At 36.2% G+C, this 20,472-nt stretch overlaps 1 protein-coding gene across 1 annotated transcript in view; it reads right to left on the reverse strand.

Annotated features, from left to right (window-relative positions):
* The window catches only part of RXFP1 (relaxin family peptide receptor 1), a 52,937-nt gene that overhangs the window by 2,366 nt on the left and 30,099 nt on the right, over positions 1 to 20,472 (reverse strand). Inside the window, exons 3-17 of the mRNA XM_030029124.1 lie at positions 17,793 to 17,897; positions 16,843 to 16,948; positions 15,480 to 15,551; positions 13,809 to 13,880; positions 12,674 to 12,745; positions 11,772 to 11,843; positions 10,910 to 10,984; positions 10,556 to 10,627; positions 9,509 to 9,580; positions 8,677 to 8,748; positions 6,770 to 6,841; positions 4,307 to 4,378; positions 3,847 to 4,076; positions 2,186 to 2,596; positions 1,449 to 1,667 (exon numbers count right to left, since the gene is read on the reverse strand). Of these exons, the coding sequence (XP_029884984.1) occupies positions 1,449 to 1,667; positions 2,186 to 2,596; positions 3,847 to 4,076; positions 4,307 to 4,378; positions 6,770 to 6,841; positions 8,677 to 8,748; positions 9,509 to 9,580; positions 10,556 to 10,627; positions 10,910 to 10,984; positions 11,772 to 11,843; positions 12,674 to 12,745; positions 13,809 to 13,880; positions 15,480 to 15,551; positions 16,843 to 16,948; positions 17,793 to 17,897 (1,794 nt within the window). The remainder of the gene's footprint in view (positions 1 to 1,448; positions 1,668 to 2,185; positions 2,597 to 3,846; positions 4,077 to 4,306; positions 4,379 to 6,769; positions 6,842 to 8,676; positions 8,749 to 9,508; positions 9,581 to 10,555; positions 10,628 to 10,909; positions 10,985 to 11,771; positions 11,844 to 12,673; positions 12,746 to 13,808; positions 13,881 to 15,479; positions 15,552 to 16,842; positions 16,949 to 17,792; positions 17,898 to 20,472) is intronic.

Raw genomic sequence — 20,472 nt, forward strand, 5'->3', positions numbered from 1 at the left:
CCATGTTCACACTGTCTTCCTTTATGAAGGTTTCCTGCTCTCCTGTCTATATCACGGTCTGTGTGCATTTTTCCAGGACACCCTTCTCATCCTTACTGTTTGGGGGGTAAGTCAGCTTGTTACCTGAAGGGCAGGCAGAGAAGGGACAGGATTAAAGTGCTGAGAGATGTTAGTGGGTGCCCTCTGTTGCATTGTTTGATTTATAAAACAATTATAGAACTGTTCCAAGCAGTACAAAAAGCTTAATTCACTCTCCCCTCCCCCCAGCTTTATGACTTTGTTGCAATATCAATACATTCCTATTGATGCCCATAACATTGTCTACAGTTTTGGAAACAAGCAGAAGCTTAGTTCAAAAGCTGTCACAGTGTATCCTCCAAGAAAAAGAAATGCTATCAAATGGCATTTAAAACTTCTGTAAACTTAGACAACTATCTGTGATGTCCTTAATTTTATGGAATAAGTACTGTTTAACCTGGTTTATCTAATGCAGAACATTCATTTGCTGAACCCAAGATCTTCTACTTTTCACAGTATTTTCTTTAAAATTTCTTAGGTAGTTTGACAACTTGATGAAGAAGCATTTTAGAAGATTTAAAATAACTGAAAATATTTGACATAATCAATGTAACTCCCAGACATTTGAAATGTAAGTCAAAACTTTGAAAAGGTGACTCCCAACACTCCTGGTCAGCACATAAGATAAAATCCTCTGAGCTAAAATGTTTTCTCACCAATGTAGTATTGCGATATATATCTGTACGTTGAGTCTGAACCCGCTATTGCTGACGGTACTGTTCATGTTCACATGTTCTTTCTAACAAGGTTTACAAGCCCTACATAAAGAGGCTATTTTTCAGGCATTTACTGGTATTGCAAAGAGAAGGAAAAAAATAACGTGCAATTTTTAATCTTTTAGGTTATGCTATTTTTACATGGGAATATATTCATAGCATAAAGAAGATAAGTAGAGCTTTATATAACTTAAAGTTTTGAACTATAAGTACCAGTTTGTAAAAGAAAGTTATTTCAGGATAACAATTATATTGTTAAATCAAGATAAGAAACAATGTATTGCCCTGAGCCACATTTAGGCAACAGAACCAGCAAAAGCCATAAGATGAGAAAAGCCAATGCAATTCAGCCTTGGTTTTCAAATATATTTTGTATGTTTTATAGATATTCTATGGAGACAGACTTGAACGATTTGAATTTTGGGCTTTTTTTAGCTGACTCAAAGGTGGCTAATCTTTGATGATTATAGTAATATAGTTCAATTCAGTAGTAAAACTACATAGTTCATTATAGTGTGTGTACATATATATAGATATATAACATAGGGTTCATTATAGTAATATAGTTCAATATATTAAATTCTTCTTCTGAAGTAGAAACAACACTGTTTATACAGACACAGTTGAAAGAGCCTCACAAAAGAAAGGACATACCTGGTATTTCTACCTGAAGTAAAGAAAGGAGTTTCAAAATAAAAATGGGTATCCAACATAGTGCATCAGTAAATACAATGAAGAAAAAACGTTTAGCAAGGATCATCTCTTTTTTAATATGATTCCGGATTTCAGTAGCCATAATAGCTGTTTGGTGAACACTGTAGAACATACTGCCGTAGGAAAACACAATGATGATAAAAGCTGCCAAGTTTACACCTGTTTAGGAAGTTAGAATTAGTTATAATTTAACAGCATAATGGTAATTCCACATCACCTACTTGCAGGCTGGGTAGTAAAGAAAAGTGTTTTATCTAAACTGCTGGTTCCATAGAATTAAGTGGCTAGAAAATCTGAGTCTGTCTTCACCTGAACACTGAATTTTGGCCTCTGATTAGGTATTTTTTTCATTCATTGACACCTGACAAATGGCTGCCTCCTGATTCAAACTACGTAGTTCTCCTCTGGTCTTACCATTGCTCTACTTTCTGACAAAGTCTGTTCACTCAGGAACTTATTGGTCATTAGTTTCTTTCTGCTTTTTCAGCCCTTCATGCATTTTAAGCTATGTAAGTATCTATGTAATACAGTAAAATATTCAGGCTGGAAAAAGTCTTTAAGTGCTTACTGGAGCATCTAAATACGAGGTGTGAACATCATAGCAAAGCTATCTTATTTGTTTGAAAATTAAGTTCATTTGCAGCTCTAATCATATATAAAGAAGAAATGCAACTTACCTAAAAAAATGACAACAGAATAAATCTGACTTCCTGAACTTTCTGATTGTTCTGAGTGAAGAGGAAAACAGACGCCATTGGTGCCATAGTAGTTCCTGAAAAATTCCTTATTGCTCAGTGGGATAAAAGCAACAGCAAACCCAATTATCCAGATAAGAACCAAAATGGAAATTGTCCTGCATTTTCTGGGCTTCAAACACCTAAAAGGATAAACTATGCAGATGTATTTTTCCAAAGTCAGGTAAGTCAACAGTAAGACTGACACCTCTGTAGACAGAATAGCCAGCGATCCCACCAATTGACAATGAATACTGTCCATCCACAACTGAGCGTGCTTGTTGTATTCTCCGCGATATTTAAGATCGAACGCTCCAATCACAAATAAATATATTCCCATCAGACAGTCCGCACCTGTGGGCACAGCGCTTAACATCATTATTTACACATCTAAATTCCCTATTCTGTCTGTGTATGTCTATTGGAAAATAGACATACACACGTATATATGAGTACATATTTATAAGTCAGCTAATATATAGATATGAAATCAATATTATAGCTGGAATGCTATTGTGACTTACAATTAAGGTGGTATAATTCAGTTCTATTCCTCCTTTTTTTTTTTTTTTTAATTTTCATTTGGACTGACAGTCTATGTTTCATACTTGTTTCCAACCTGATTTTTTGAAGCTCAGATAAAATTGGTTTGCATGTAGAAAAAGATACGGCTTCATTTATAGAAATATTCTTGCAATCCTTTTTTCATTAAGTCTTATTCCTTTTGGTATTGACATTTGGCTTAAGAAAATTTGCTTTGAGTAGAGCATCTCTGCTGGATTCAAAGTTTAGTTTTGGTTTGTCCACCTTATGCTAGTTCAAAACTGATGTGCATAGTCTTCTAAGACTAGAAAGGGAAGAGGAGCTGTCAACAGAGAGCTGAAGGCTTCTCAGGTATTTTGGCTAGAAGTTTTGCATAGTATTCAGATCGTTCCCATAGAAACAACAAAGTTTCAAAATCACTGACATGCTGTATTTAGAAATGTTGCAATCATTTTATACACTGTTGACAATTACCTTTCAAAATGGAACTAATTGTATTTGTGAAATAGACTCTCCTGTATTGAGACAGGGTACTCATGATTGTAGTGACTGTACTGCCAAATAGTTCATCCATAAACTTGTCTTGGTCTTAGGACTAAAATAAAAACCCCTAATTCTTAATATTGGGGAGCTAGGAGGGATTGATTTTCTTTATTTGCATAAGTAACTTTTTGCTTGTGCAAAAAATAATAACTATCTTGAACACAACATTTACACATGCAAATTGCTGTTTACTCAAAAATGCATATTAAAATCTAGGTTTATGGGCCTTTGAAAATTTTGGAATTTTATTTCTTCTTGATGAAGAAAGTGAGAATTTAACACAGTACCCGCAACATTAAAATCAAACATGAAACCTTTGGAATTCATCAGCTGCCGAAGGCAGCGTTTAATGAGACCTCGTCATGCATAAGATACAGCATTTTGTATTGTCATTCACAACAGCATGAAAGTTCAGTTAATCCAGTGCTGGAAATATGTCACTATATTGTAATAACAAATATACATGCTATGAGCAGACAAACCCAATATTCTTTTACTTTTACACATGGAGTACTCACAGCAGAGAGACATTATTGAGATGGCGTGGAGCTTATTCTCCGATCTGATGTAAGGCCTCATGCAGATAACAAAAATATTTCCAAAGCAGGTGATGGCAGATACAACCCAGACAAACACTCTCTGTATGATGCTAGCCAAAAGATTCTCAAGGGATGAAATCCCATCAGTATTGGGCTTACAGCTGCGCACATGAGGGGCATATCCACAGTACTGGAATTTCTTAAAATATCTAGATGTAAGAAAGAAAAACAGATAGTTCTAGTTTGGTTACCAGAATATCAAAACTCTCTAGTAACTACTGAGAAAACGTATTCTGAAAGAAGAAAAGTTAATTAAAAACTGTCAAAATTTGACAACTGCTCACATGCTGCTTTTCATACACTTTCACTTTCAGTTATCCAGTATTCTGTAAATTGTAAAATTCAGACCAAAGAAAGCAAACTGGAATAATCTACTTACATGTGGGAAAGGTTTCTCAGGGGTCTGAACATTCTTCTCTGGATGTTTGCAATTTCAATGCCCTCCAAGCTGCTGTAAACAATATACTCTCAGTAAAAGGCCACAGAAAGTCAGTAGTAAAAGAACAAACTTTATGAGCATTTACTTGTGCTTCTATGATTATAGGAAACTAGAGATGAACTTTAATTGCATCTAATCTGTCATCCCTTTGAAACTTCAACAGAAAGTCTGCGTAAAAGCTAAAGTGGAATAAAATAAATTGCAGTTAATTCTAATAAACTTGCTGTTCTTCCAAAATCATGAAGAAGGCTCTTTTAGTGCTCTCGGCAGTGCAATCTCCAATTATTATGTTGCGCTTCCAAAGTATTGTTCTACTGATGTTCTTTCATCATCTCTGGTAAAATAACAACTTGTTCCAATAGTAATATTTTACGTCTCTTCTGTCTTTTATCCCAGGGAGTGCTTTAGCAGACAAACCAACCACTGCAGGAATTGTCTTCATTGTGTCAAGAGCAGCAGAAGCTGGGACACAGACCATGTAAGGAAAAATGCTGGCGCTCTTGTAAGACATAGATGGGATTTCTTACTTTAATTTTTTTTTTTTTAATATATATTGAAAATGGCATTAATATTTCCCTGCAGTGCTAGATCAGTAAAGTGTAGCTGTGTAAGTTGTTCTTTTAAAACTTCAGTTTCTGTATTCTTCTAGTCCGTGCCATCCACTGGTTAGATGTGCAACCGGTCAGAGGTCTTTAGTCCTCCTTGTGGGGAGCCTTATTTGAATTCACTGTTCAATGCTTTGAATGCAATACTCATGTGAGTTCTGAACACATTTAGGCAAAAGTGGAGAAAAGTACCAGTCTTACTGGTTAGTTGCTGTGGGCTGGTGGGCAGTTTTGCTAGGAGACAAGAAAAAAAGCCCCCAATATGGAAGTGTGTTAGTTTTATTTAAGCACTGCAATGAATCTTAGGGTGTGCTTTCCCCAGCTATTCTTACTATTTCAGACTACCAAAGAGGCAACTGGTGTTCTACAAACTGCTAAGATATACAGTTACCAGTAAATCTACCTCAAGATTTAACAACTTACTTAAAAACATGGAAGGTCATGGTCACTGAATTGCATGAGTTCTTTGGTGTTAAATAATGGATAAAGTACATGCTGTAGCCTGACTGTTAGGGAGGTAATTAATTATTCTTTTCTGTGCTCAGCTGCTTTTTTTTCATGAAAATTGTACAGATTTAGTACTTTCAGGTTGTTAGCCATTTAGCAAATTTAGTTTAATTTGGCCACTGGATTCCAAATCACTGCGAGGAAGCCGGACTGATCAACAAAGGCATGTGCACTGCTGGCTATAGCTCAGGGGTCAAATCATAAACTCCTATTATGCTCCCATCCAAGGAGACATCTCTTTTTGGATCTCCACAACCTGTTGCGATAGGACAAGAGGTAATGGTTTTAAACTAAAAGAGGGTAGATTTAGACTAGATAGAAGGAACAAATTTTTTACGATAAGGGTGGTGAAACACTGGAACAAGTTGCCCAGAGAAGTGGTAGATGCCTCATCCCTGGAAACATTCCGGGTCAGATTGGATGGGGCTCTGAGCAACTTGATCTAGTTGAAGATGTCCCTGCTCATTGCAGGGGGGTTGGACTAAATGACCTTTAAAGGTCCCTTCCAACCTAAACTATTCTATGATTCTATGATTTTGAAATGATGACTGACAAGAACCAATGCTATTGCAGACGTGCTATTATTGCAGACGTGCAGTGGCCTGTGAAGATGTGCTTAAATCTACTGCAGGATAACTTCAAATTTGCAAGATTGTCACTGCACTATCGCACACTTTTAGGAAGAGCTCTGCTGGCAGAATTCAAGTTAGAGCTGCTGTGTTAGTGCATCCACAAAGACTCCCCCCTAAACTCTTAAAAAAAATTTGTAAAAGTCCCACCTCTGACATGGCAGCTGAATCGTACTTGGTTTATATTGTTCTTTTCATGTTGTTAGCAATAGATTCTATAAGAATGGAAATATGTACCCAAACTTATACCAAATTCATTTATAAGTCCTGTCTTTACATTATGGTACCTGCCCATGGTGCTAATAGCCTCAACTGGACCTTGCATGACCCTTGAGCCATGTGAACAAATTGTGCAAAGTGAAATGAGGGTTGCATTAATCTTGTTCTGTAATAGCAGAAAAGACAATGTCCTTCTCTAAGCTGAACTTTTGGTCTCTTTTTGCTGAAAAAATTTCCATTATGAAACTGGTATTTTCAGGAAGGAAAATTTGGGTATTGCTAGTAATTATTTTCCAGGCTTAAATTGTTGAGAATCATCAGCATAACTATGAACTATTTCAAGGGCAATTTCTTACAAAACGTATTCTGGATCATGTCCTTCTGAAGGAGACATGCATAATCACAAAGAAAATATAACTAAAACATAAAAACTTGATACTTACAGGGATTTGAGTTTAATTAGAAAATCAAACTGGTCTATTTGTATTTTCTTGATGGGGTTGTAAGAAAGGTTCCTGTAAATACAACATAGACATAAGTACTTTGTACATCTTCCTTACAGCTTGTTCTAAAAATAAAATCAAACCACATAACCCATTTGCTTTTCCAGTCCTTTAAGAAGGCCTTGTACAAGTGGCAGTTCCAACTGCAGATGGTAACATTCATTTAGTGTTATTCAGCTTGCTAAGCCAGCAGAAAGAGCAGTCAGATTCTTCACAGACATGCTATTGCCACATACACGTACACAACTTCCTCCCCCAACCTGATGCTTAAAGTTTTTGTCTACAGAAATATTTAGTTATTAAACTTTCCAGACTTGTCTTTCCAGTAAAAGAACCTAGCTGAACTGCATGCATTTAGAAATAAATTACAATTGATTTTGCTAGTTGCTAAAAACTATTTTTTCGTAATCATTTGTGAGTTCAAGAGACAGAGGCAGTGGAATGTAGAAATAGACATTAGCATTAGATGCTGTCGCTCTGTGCAAGAGTGTTTCTAGGTATATCCCCTTTTTCTTCTCCCTATAACTTTTCCTTATGTTATCTTTTTGATATTGTAACTAAAATGTGCAAACTCAATAAATGCAGCTGTACACACTGGGTTGCCCCAGTGTATTGTGATGGATCCCAAGGATGCTGGAAAAGCACAAAAATAAGTTATTCCACATACTACCTCCTCTCTTCCAGAAAGGTCTTCAATTTTGTGATTAGTGCCTCTTTCAGATTATGCGACAAAGATTGGGACTTTCCAGCAGCAGCGTTTGAGAATTTGCCTATATACACATCATGGGAAAAAGACAGACTGTCTATCTGGTTTTATAATACCTTATGGTTTTGTGGAACTCTTTCACAGGAAAAAAGCAGTTGCAAACAAGGCATCTGTATGATGCTCTTACATGTTTATGATCTATTTTTAGAGCCAAATCCTGATATCACATTAAACATTCTCATCAAATTATTAATTCCTCATGATATAGTTAGCATAGTTCATTTTGTATATACTAACAAGATCTAGAAAAATGTAGAATTTGAACTTGCTATCTTTTGGGACACGAAAATACACATATTTTATAAAACTCTTTTGGGCAAAATGTTATATAGTATTATTTTGGGGATAAGTATTTTTTAGTGTGCTGGTTTTGCCTGGGATAGAGTTAATTTTCTTCACAGTATCTGGCATGGGGCTGTGTTTTGGATTTGTGCTGAAAACAGTGTTGATAATGCTGAGATGTTTTAACTATTGCTGAGCAGTGCTTACACAGAGCCTAGGCCTTTTCTGCTTCTCACCCCACCCCACCAGCGAGTAGGCTGGGGGGGCACAAGAAGTTGGGAGGGGACACAGCTGGGACAGCTGACCCAACTGACCCAAGGGATGTCCCAGACCATATGGCATCGTGCTCAGCAGATAAAGCTGGGGGAAGAAGGAGGAAGGGGGGGGACGACGTTCGGAGTGATGGCGTTTGTCTTCCCAAGTAAGGGTTATGCGTGATGGAGCCCTGCTTTCCTGGAGATGGCTGAACACCTGCCTGCCCATGGGAAGTGGTGAATGAATTCCATGTTTTGCTTTGCTTGCGTGGTGGCTTTTGCTTTACCTGTTGAACTGTCTTTATCTCAGCCCACGAGTTTTCTCACTTCTACTTTTCTGATTCTCTCCCCCATCCTACTGTGAGGGAGGTGAGTGAGCAGCTGTTTGGGGCTTAGTTGCCGGCTGGGGTTAAACCACGACATTTAGGCAGAGCTTAAATGACACATACAAACAAAGATGCTCTTTTCTTTCCCAGTATTCATGGCTGAAAGCATCATATCAAATGAGTAATATACAGTTATATATAATAATCAAGAATCCTTACAGTTGTGAAAGCTCCTTTAGATCCTTAAATATGTATGGAGGAAGTGATTCAATCTTGTTGCTAGCCAAATCTCTGCAGAAACAGCCACAGGTAGGATACAGTAAATTCTTACAAGGCTCAGTAATTTTACCAAACAGTTTTGCAATTTCAAGACACACAGTTTTATTCTGTTTGCCAAATAGGATATTCTTTATTATATAGGTTATCAGAAGCTTGGGCTATAAAAGAATGCTGTTAAAACAAAGTGAGAAGCTAGATCCATCATATCTCTCTTTGCCTAGTTAGTTCAGATATGCCATTAGATACATAATTTGTTATTATTTTATTGACATCAAAAAGAAAGTAAAATACCCTTAACTTTGGTTGTAGGAGCTTGGAGATAAATTAAATGTATTGTTTTGTGGTGGGAACTCTTTCACATGGGCTAACCAGCAGATCTTTCCTTTTGTTCTTCTCTCTGCCTTGCTCCTTATTTTCACTATCTCAATAACTGGACAGAGGGGTAAAGATCTCAGTCTGAGTGAAACTGGCAAACTGGTCTAAAAGACACTGAAGGCACACACACACCTAGGCTGTAGTGATTTAAGATTAATTCATATTATTCTGTTCAGGGAACATAACGACCTTGTGAGCAAAACCCACGATATTATTGATAGAGAGTATTTATTTTATTGACTATTTCTTACCTGTTATATATATAGAAAAAAACCTGAAGATGGGTGCTATCTCCAGAGCATGTTATATGAAATAGAGTTTATGATAAATGACATTTGCAATATAAATTATAAAACTTTGTGACGACTTGTACAAGTAAGAGAAGAAATCTACTCACAATTCATCTAACATCTGGAGAGAAGAAAAGCTGTTTTCATTTAAAGAGCTGATTTTATTTCGTCTCATCACCCTGAAAAAATAAACAAACTTATGTTGCTGCTTCTTGACACCTATTTGGGTTTGGACAAAAGTTTTTATAAACTTTAAAAATTCTCTCTTCTCTGCATCTTCAAATATTTGCCCAATTCAGTTAACATGCTAATCAGATCTAGAAGCTTACCATTTTCCCATTTGATAAATAACTTTTGTTGCCTATACACACACACGTATTTGTGCATACACACACACACACACACACACACACACACACCCCCACACCCCCACCCCCTCACCCCCCATCAGAGGCTATTATAAATTGACTGAGGGCAGGAGGAAGATTAAGTGGGCTAGAAGGCTTGTGACCTAACCACATCTCAGACACAGGCACATGGCTGTGCAACTTTTCCTTCACCCGTATTTCATCTGCCACTGAGCTTGCTCCTTAAATGAACAACCTGGATTTTAAAAGCAAAGAGAGAACCAAGAATGTGGGTACTGCACAAGAGTTAAAAATTGAAAGTGACAGCTACTGTGGAGCCTACTAATCTATCAAAAAGTGGAAGGGATTTTCTGAAGATGATTACATCATGACTGAAGAAACTTTGAGGGAAAATTCTAAAATTAGTAAGCCAGCCAACCCATCAGCCAATCAAACTCTTTAAAATGAAGAAACAAGCTATATATTTTGTATGTTTGCTACTTCCTATTATGAGTTTTTTGCCTCCTTTTCCAAGAAAAATTTAGAATGAAAATTTCTAAATCTTAATATCAGTCAAAATCGCTTCAGTGAAGTTTAGTTTCATATATCAATGCTGAACTTTGCTATAAATGTAAACAATGGTTATTCTGTATAGCGCTCATTTAAAAGCAAGCATTTTAACTTAATCTACTTGAGATCTAAATAACCATGATACTCAGGAAACTTTTATATTAGCTGTAATGAATCACTTGACCGTTCAGCACAAGCATGTCTCACTCCAACTAGCTAGCATATCCTATTACTTACAGTACAGTTAGAGTGTTGCAGGAGATGAAAGTGACATTTCTTACATGATGGATATGGTTGCCTTCAAGGTCTCTGGGATATAAAAACAAAACATCAATCACTGAAAATAAATTCAGGCAGTTATTCTAAGGTAATTAAAGAAAAATACTACCAGAACTTCATGACTGCACAGAAGAGAGTCGGAACCAGACATGTAATATTTCTGCACTCTTAATTGATGACTTCAGGTCATCAACCCTGCAGTGACCCAGCAGGCACTCTGTAAGATCCAGCACCCCATTAGAAAAAGTGGCATGGAAGTACCACACAAAGACAACAAAATAATATTTTTCTAGTGAAATAAGGTAGACTTACAGCCAGTTTAGTCTTGGCATATATTGGCACAGAGGTTTATCAGGCAAATGAGCAAGAGAATTATTCATCATCTCTCTGAAAAAAAGAAATAGTATAGCTGGCTATATTTGCAAAAAATTACATTATAGAGAAAAATCATGTCTCTTACATTTGTACTTTTGAAAAAAAGGCAGTCAAAGCTTGATTCATTTCTCATAGTCTTGAAGGTACTATTATTTTCTTAAACTTCCGCATATTTTCCCTGCGGCATTCTGCAGAGCAGTATTTTGTCTTTAACTTGTTAATTACCAGGTAAAGGAAAGATGTTCACTTCACTGCTATTTAAATAAAACATAGCAACTCAATACAAATATGTTGACTATTCAAGTCATAACATGTAACTTCTATGGGTGGTGGAGGAAGGGGGATATGAAGGGATCTTTCCCTTCAGGATGCAGGGGAAGAGGGTCCCTCATCTTTGGGGCTGGAGAGAGCAGCGGCAGGTTACGGAAAGGGTCTCGGGGCGGGAGGCAGGGCTGCTGCCAGGGGGCAGGAGCTATGGGACCCCCGCCTCCTGCACTGCAGCTCTGGAGAGCAACTGGAATCCATTGCTGCAGCTGCCATATCCTTGCCCTCTCAGTGACGTTGTCTTTTTACCACTTTTTTCACCCATCTCTCTACACTTTTCCAGATACTGCATGCCTGCTGCTGCGAAAATCCTCCTACCCCAGCACATTTTGCCTGGGGGTAAGAAAAAGCTACAGGTGTACTGCCAGCGCTCTGTGGTGAGAAAGCACAGTCTTTATAAAAAGGTTTTTATATATATCTGCCCTTTCTGTTCTGTTCTTTTAAATAACACTTTTGGTTCTTATTCCATACTTACAGGAAAATAAGTGATTTGAGTCCGTAAAATGTTAATGGGGAGATCCGATTTATCCTATTATTTTCAATTATCCTATAAATTACAGCAAAGCATGTATCAGATTGATAATTGACTGCAGTCTTAAATTGAACAGATGATAAAAAGTAACAGACTTTGAAGTGGATAGCTCCAAATGTACATTCAAACTACTTAAAAAAAAACATACTAATCCTTAGCAGGTCAGGGTATTCACCAAATTAATTTCCTTTAAGAAGTATTTAATTTAAAAAAAAAAAAAATCTTAGAGAAAGTAATTACTTTCAACTTAGAAAAAAAGTGTTTTCCTGTGAGTTTTTAAAATTCTTTGATCAAGACACTTTGAATGGATTCTCTGTGAAAACAGAGCAGCACTACGTTACAGTGTTCCATGGCAATCCAACAGTTCCAAACACACAGAAAAATACTAGGCATGTTATTATTTGCTTATTTTTAATAAATTTACTGAGTCAAAATAGTATTTCATTTTCATCTGTCTGAAAAGCAGTAATAAACCAATATGTCAGATTGACAGTCATTTTGTCTGGGACATTTCAAGCACTATTTACAGGGAGAGACTTGCCCCCCAAATTATCTTTCTACTGTATCTGAGTTATTTCATGTACTAATTTGTAACAAGAGATTAGTAATAAATATTATTTAGTATTGTAAAAGTCATCAGTCATTGGAGCCTTTAAGGCCCAAGAACTAATTTCTGCTCTCACCAAAGTCAATTGGATTTTTACCTTGCACAGTGTAACAGGAGTTCCTTAGTTATCTAGTATAAAGTACAGCTATGCACAAAAATGAAAGCAATCCAAATATTTCTTTGTCTTGCTTTAATTGTTCCTTGAGAAGATAAACATACAAATAAGAAAACAACATACAGCCATTCAAGTCTGTGGAGATCTTCAAAGACACCAGGCTTCAAACTGGTTATCTTGTTGTTACTCAGGTATCTAAACCAAGACCAACCAAAGATAAATGAATGGAATGATTAATTAGCATCAGATGCATGAAAATGAGTTTTAAGATTTTTTTTTTTCCTTGATGATTTATCAGAATACTGCTAAAGTTTTTCATAATTATCATTTTTGATTATGGTAATTTTCATGCCCTTCTTTGAGAGCAAGGCAGGACTCCCTCTAATGAGGACTGTCAGAGCAATTATGTAGAACATTTTGTCTTATCTATAAAAAAACCACAGCAAACTAAATATTTTCACTGTGTCATATTTTAGGCCCTTCCCAGTTTCCTTCTGTGGAGTGATTTGTTCCATGAATGTTCCCAGGATCCTGTTCAATCTTTGCTAAGGATGTTAGTCATAAATGTAGATACTAGAATCATGGAAAAAGAAAGGCTGAGAAATGAAGGGGAAGGGGTACTATAAATTGTCTGGGAAGGTAATAACAGCAGCTGTAATAACAGATAATCAACCACACTCATGTGACAGAAAAATAAGAGGTACAACATTTTAAATTTTTCCTATTAAAAACACTGCAGAAACAAAAAACTGAACTGAACAATGCAATTTATGTGATGTCTCTCACTGAACATTTTCCTTAAAGTTAGAAGCTCCTTTCAAAAAGCTGCTGCAAAATAAAGAAAAAAGTGTTATTTTCATTACCCGATACTGGTTACTTTGGTTTTGCTTCTGTAAACCAAAATACAACATTAAAGTTTTCTTCCATCACAAGGTCTCGCTTTTGGTTTACTCATTTTTCATTCTCTCTGACTTTCCGCAGGGTAACTACCATACTGTCTCCTTCTTCCATTCTGAGGATCTGGGGAACAGGAGTGAAGTATGGAGCCCACTTGTATTTTCAAAGTATTGTCCTGTGCGATAAATCTGCACAGATAGCTCTTAATCTATCTTTGCTTTCTCAATCCAATCATTGAATTAAAGTTTTGGACCATTCTGCAACTTCCTAACCCTGAATCAAATAAGGGAGAAACATCCATAGCAACTCTCAGAGCTCTTCCCACTGCTTTTTACTTCAATATTCAAAAAGCAATACTTACAGTTTTGTCAAGTTGTATAAACCTTTGAAAGCACGTTCAGATACAGATCTGATTTTATTATTCTGAAGATACCTAAGAAGATAAAAAAGCAACAACAATTCATTCTCTAAGCACCCAAAGTCAAAGCAAGCATAAATAACCAATTAAAATTTATCAACTAAACTGAATGCATGTGTGATACTCGAAAAGAAGCTATCCTATTTGTTACACCTTAAATTTGATGATAACCATTTCACAGGTATACCTGCAAAGACTTTAAAGGTGTTTTAAAAGAAAGACGCCCCCACCCGCCCCCCTGCAGAATTACAAAATTCCTTCAAAGGGATGCTTGGTTTGCCTGAGATGAACAATGAATTGGTTTTTTGCAACCTCCTGTTTTAGGTTCTAACTTTAGAGTTCTCACCTGTGTGACCTGATCTTTATGTTTAGCCAGAACCCTTCTACAAGCAAAATTTTGCATGGCAAATGTAAACTTAAAATGTATTTTTCAATTTTCTGTTTATAGTGTCAGAGAATTTTCAAAATGCTGCATTTTTAAGATAACATCATAAAAATGTAAAAAGAATCTTACTGATGTTCTATAAACTAAAGAATACTATTTTTTCCTCCTCTTTATCTACTTTGAAGAAATAATGAGTTAAAAAATATTATCAACGGCAAATATTAAATCCTTTTCAAATATTTTAAAAACATTATAGTGTTATTGTCTGAGTAATATTTAAATATAAGTCCTTTTAATTAAGTTACAGTTAATAAAACATCCAGATGCATTCCTGTTAAAAAGCAATAAGAAATCTGACATTGGCTTTTACAAAACGGGTTTGTGACAAACACTGCTAGGAGCTTTCTGAAAATGTACCTTTCGATCAGAAAGGTGTGAAATTAATATTAGAAACAAATGTTTCGTACAGATAGATATGGACTTATTTCTTTTAATGAAAACCATCTTTCAAGTCATAGGTCATAATGGTACTTAACTTTGTGAACACAAGATGGTGCTGCAGTACAGCACAGTGTCCATAAAAGTTACACTCCAGTAAGTTTTCTAGGTGACATAGGAACCCTGCTCTAGACTTCTGCATTTAATTCTTAATTTCACTAATTCTATATAAAGAAAACTTGTTAAAGACTATGATTTTTGAACAACATGTATATTACATATCATAAAACATAACGCAGTATTGTGTTGCCATAACAATTTGACTAGTTGGGGCATTATCAAATTGGTACCAGAAATAATTGAGTAAAACCAAGTTCCATGTGAGTGAGCTTCCCATGACAAAGGGAAGCTTAAGTTTCCAAACTTTTCTTTTGTAGAATAAATGGATTAAGTTACTTTAATTTCTTTTGGCATATTATTCTTCATTATAAATGTAACTTCCTTCAGACACGATGAAAGTTTAGCATATTTCTTGTATAAAATAGTCAATATAAAAAATTAAATATGCAGAAATTACAGTTTTGCAAAAAGAGAGATGTCAAATCAAGCTATTTGAGCCAAACAGGTTACACAATTAGATGAGGTACCGAAGGGTAAGACAAAACAGAATTTTGAGTATAAACTGAGGGTTGTCACTCAGATGTTAAGCTCTGTGTGTGTGTGTATGTGAGAGGGAGAGGATGAATATTTAAGGAACTAAATAGATATTTTAAGTTGAAGCACTGCCTTACAGATTTTTAAGGTCTTGGTATTTCTTGAAAATGTCAGCAGAAAGTTTCCTTAGCAGATTCCTCTGAAGAGACCTGTAGGAATGAATGCACAGAGTAAAAGTACTCTCCCAGCTTCCTACAGTGCTGCCACTTTTTGTTATTCAATAAGAGCAGCTTTCACACTGCTAAATAATAAAAGCAACATGAAACCATCTGAATATGTCTCCTCTGTTTGTCTGAATATTCATATCTATTTAAGCAGTAAGCTAAATACTTTATCATCAAAAAATATTCCTCCATGTCCCCAGAGCAACTGACAAAATAGTTAAATCTAAGAGTTAAAAAGTTTTGAGTATAAACTAAACCACAGATTTATTTCAAACCTCAAATGCATATAGAACCCATTTCCCAGTGCATGTGTCCCTATGTCCCCATCTCCACTGGGCACTGACTCAAGTGTCCTGTCAAGAACAAAAACCGTTCAGGTCATGGTTGGATTAGAAGAGACTGTAGCCCGAAAGCCAGCTGAACTGACTCACTGCTTTTTCTAAAGCTAGAACTGGGCCGTTATTTTTGAAGTCTTTGTTGACCCTGAGCCAACAGCCAGTTTAGAAATATATTTGACATTCTACATCAAACTTTGTTAAGAAGTATTGCAGTACTTGAACACAGACCCAATAAGGAGAACCTCTGCCACACGTAAGCACAAACTGGTACCGAACAGAAAGATCTGTACCCCTGCTCTACAGGGAAGTTTCTCAGGCAGGGACACGTAATGCTGCCCTCTGCTCACCACACAGAAAATGGCCTCTCAAACAGTGATGTGCAAACTAAGAACAATATTAAACATTCCCTGATCTCTTCAAAAAGTTTGGTTTACACATACATATCTGTATGATGACCCAGCCCAGACTAAATCCTTTTAAATAACGGCACATTCAGAGACATCAAATGAGAACTAAAAAGATTTGTTCAAGCAGGTAGGTCCACTGAGTTCAAGGCTATTGACTCTGTTGGCAGGAATATAGACTAGTAATATTGGCAGGATCATAGAATAATAAAAAGTCCGAAGCATTTTTTCTTAAAAGGAAACATTTCTTTTGAACATTTCTTTAGATTTCCTGAAACTGTTGCTAGCTCAAGTCACTGTTACAAAAATGAAAGGATCACTTCACACAGAGTTTTCTAGTTCCTTTTCTCTCCTTTTATGCAGGGAAAATCTGTACTTAAAACATTGAAGTACTAGACAACAGAGAGACACTGTGCTTTCACAAGCATCAGCTGAGCCAACTGGTCATAATTATAAGGCTGTAGTTGTGAAAAGGTTGCAGGATTGATAGTCAAACCTGAACAGAGCAAGAGACCACTTTTCTGCTCTACTTACATTATGGTTATGTTTGAAGAGACTGATGGGACAGCATGCATTTTGGCAGCATCACAGAAGATCTCCAGCCCTTGGCAGGTACACTCCCCTGGCACAGCACCAGCCACTGCGTGAGAACAAGAACATGGTTGTAGCAAAAGGTGGGATGGATGGTGTGATGGGATGTGGAGAAAAGAAAAATGGTGTAAAAGAACAGTGAGCACAAAGACAGACATACCAGGGGGTGTTAAACAGAAATTAAGGCACATGTTTTTACACCATTGATTTAGACATGGGAAGAACCTAACAATAAATATAAAGGGACACAAACAATTATGTTACCTCCTGATCTCTGTGAAAGACCTTGTAAAAGCTCTTGAGTTTTAGGCTTGATATACAGGAATCTGGCATGGATTTTTTGTGGCTTTTTTTTAGACTATTCAGTCCTCTTATATTTACTAGAATGAGCACAATTCTGTCCAGGTGAAAATGGGATGAAAATGGGTCAGGAAGTCTTTGCTCCCTTTCACTCCATCTCTGTGCTTTAAGTTAGTGCCCATAAGTAGACAGCAGAGTCATAAAATCTGTACAAAGGGACGAATGCCCACAGAAGTGGAGGGGGTTTGCAAGAATCATTTGATGTACGAAGAAGTGAATTTGGAGGAATGTTGCCTTCATTTCACTCTGACAGATGTGTGTTTCATTGTCTTTCCAGCAGTATTAGTATATTCAGATAAACATTAATATTGCCCTCATAATTGGCATATGTTTCACACTCCTTTTACAGAAAATGAATCATTCCTAATGGAACTGAAATTAGCTTCAATGCATTTGTTCATCTGCAACATGAATTCTGTTTTACTATAAATGAAACTGCACTATATTTCTCTTTCGGATAAGCATAATTGCTGTGTATTTCTTTCTAGGAATCATCAGTAATAATCACACAAATAATATCTGTAATTACTTACAGCACTCAGGTGTCTTTGTCTGAAATGCATACAGAGATTTCAGTTTATTGTATTTGTCCTTTGTATAATGTTTATCAAATTGCAGAGACCATCCATTGTTGTCTTCTAAAAAAAAAAAACACACCACAAATAGAAGACACATTAGACAGAAACTGAAGGTAGAAATACCTTTACTAAATTTAGTTGCATCAAGATTTATCTAAATAACATGTTTTTTCTAGAACATTTCATAGACCATTACATGACCTTATCTTTATACAGCTGCCTAATCACATGTATGTACGGAGATTATGAGCGGCACAGTAAGAATAGCTTTTTATACCTTCAACAACAACATTTCTTGTGACAGTTGCACTGAGAAAGTATAATCTTTCACTTCAGAATTTTTTGTTTGCATAGGAGTCTAAAAACGAGAGACAACCATATTTTCCCACCTCATTAAATGTGTGGGTTTGTCACTTTATCCAGGAAAGCTCAAATGATTACTACTACTCCGACTACTTCTTTAGAGGGCTGTCTCACATTATCGCAGCCTATAATTTCTTTCCTGAAAATCTAGATGAAGGCCAAATGAACACTACTTTTCAAGAGAATGGGTGACATGGTGTAACATAATTAAGTCAGTAAGTTTAAGTTAAGTTTAACATACACCTTCTTCAACAAAGCATTATTCCTTATTATCACTTTGGTCACTGTGCATAGATGTACTAGAACATCTATGGCCATAGTGGTTTATGGCCATAAAGGTGAAAAATGAAGAGCACCTTTAAGTTCGTTCCCACAAATGTTTTTTTCCAGATACAGTGGTGCTGGAAATAACTACAGACCTCTTTCTTGGAACATATCTGTCATATATCTGACAGCTGTAAATTAACTGATCAGGTAACCACTTCCAAAACAGGGCAGCAATACACACCACCAAAAAAACCCCAACCAACAACAACAACAACAACAACAAAACCACCAAACAAAAAAACTTGCCTTTAAAAGCTGTGATCCAATTTTAGTTTTATTAATTTGAGCCTGACCTCTCTTCAGCTTTGACAATACCCACACCCTTTTAGTTTAAAGCATCTCAATTAACAAATATGCACCAGTAGCAGAAATGCTTCTTAAGATGGCAGTTGCTAGCTGGTGAGTCAAAGCATCAGTGATAATTGAAAGCATCACTTTGTAAGGATACTTACTTTCAAACAACATTTATATGAGAACACTCAACATGGCTCTGCTTTCCTAGTCATTACAGACTTAGTTTCACTTTTATGATATGCTAGCAACAGTCTTTTCCCTGCAATTTCATATGGTAATTTTTTAGTTATAATACATTTCCTCAAGGACATTTCTCTATAAATCTTTATATTCAAGTAAGCATTACTACTATATCTGTTGGCTTCAAAATAGGCAGGGAGAAATAAAATATATTCAGGTCTTTGCAACTTTTCCCATTCTGAAATGGTGTCTCATTTTTCATGTCACATTACATAGAATTCAGTTGTTTTCTCAGCTAGGTAGGGAAACTACCTTGAAAGCATCTCCTGAAGCCTGCCTAAGGAGTGTCAGCAGATGGAGCTGTTCTGAGAGATGCCTGCCTCTTCACTGCCTAAACTGAAAAGATGTATACCTGCTGATTAATAGATATTATGAAAGATTAAGTAACTTCACGTAAACTGTCTTTTATCTAGTTGTTGTTTGTCATGCATAAATTGGAAACCTAAAAGATTCAAAGCAACCCATAATCTGTCTTCAGGAATTGCTCCATTAAGAGAAAAAAACAGACTTGAAAAGCACCTTCTTCACTCAAAAATTAATGTGAATTAATTTATGCCCTGCAAGAATGCCAGCTTCCCACCCAGAGAAGGCATTTGAGCACATTTTATTAACTTCCTCAAGAGCACCTGGTATGCTCTGATCCATTAGCAGTTTGCCAGTTTAGATCATTAAGCTGATATTCAGAAGCAGCTTAATGCATTTTGAACAAAATTAAAGGTGTTGGCAAACCTGCAGAAATACTGCTCCTGCCTGTTTTAAGTACTCAGCAGAAGTTCAGTTTTAGGACTAGCTGCAACATGGAATCTGTTATTGATGAAGCGATGCAAACAGATCTTTTGCCAAGTGGTGAGTGCCTTATAAACCTACCGCCCTGTAGTTAGGACTGTAATGAGGTTTCCCCATCACTATTTCAGAATATTCTAACTGGAGCACATCCATTGACTTTCATTTGCAAGACGACCCAGCAACTGGGACCTGAATAAACTAGTGGGAATGCAGTATATGCAGAGGAGGTGAGCTTTAAGATTAAAGGAATCTTTCATTGAGGATTTCTAAACAGAAATTTGTAAAGATGTATTAAAAATTAGATTATTCTTGGAGCATAATCATACCAAATAAATATTTTGCAGTCAGGAATAAAGTCTCAAAATATTTGGGGGCTTTCTAATTCATAATTGTATTCATAGAAAGCTTTGGACAACTAACCACTTATCTGCAGATTCTGAATATAAACTTAACAGCCATAAATTCTAATCCTCCTGTAAGCCAATGAACATATAAAGTAAAATTTTTCTGCACTTCCCTGCTTTTGACACTGAAGAGTGGATAGATGAGATTTTATTCTGCCTTTTAGTATTTTTAGAATGCTTTGCCATGTGACAAAGCATGTACAAGAGGTGACCATTACTGC

The sequence above is a fragment of the Aquila chrysaetos genome, chromosome 1 (genome assembly GCF_900496995.4).
Source record: "Aquila chrysaetos chrysaetos chromosome 1, bAquChr1.4, whole genome shotgun sequence".
Taxonomy (NCBI): Eukaryota; Metazoa; Chordata; class Aves; order Accipitriformes; family Accipitridae; genus Aquila; species Aquila chrysaetos.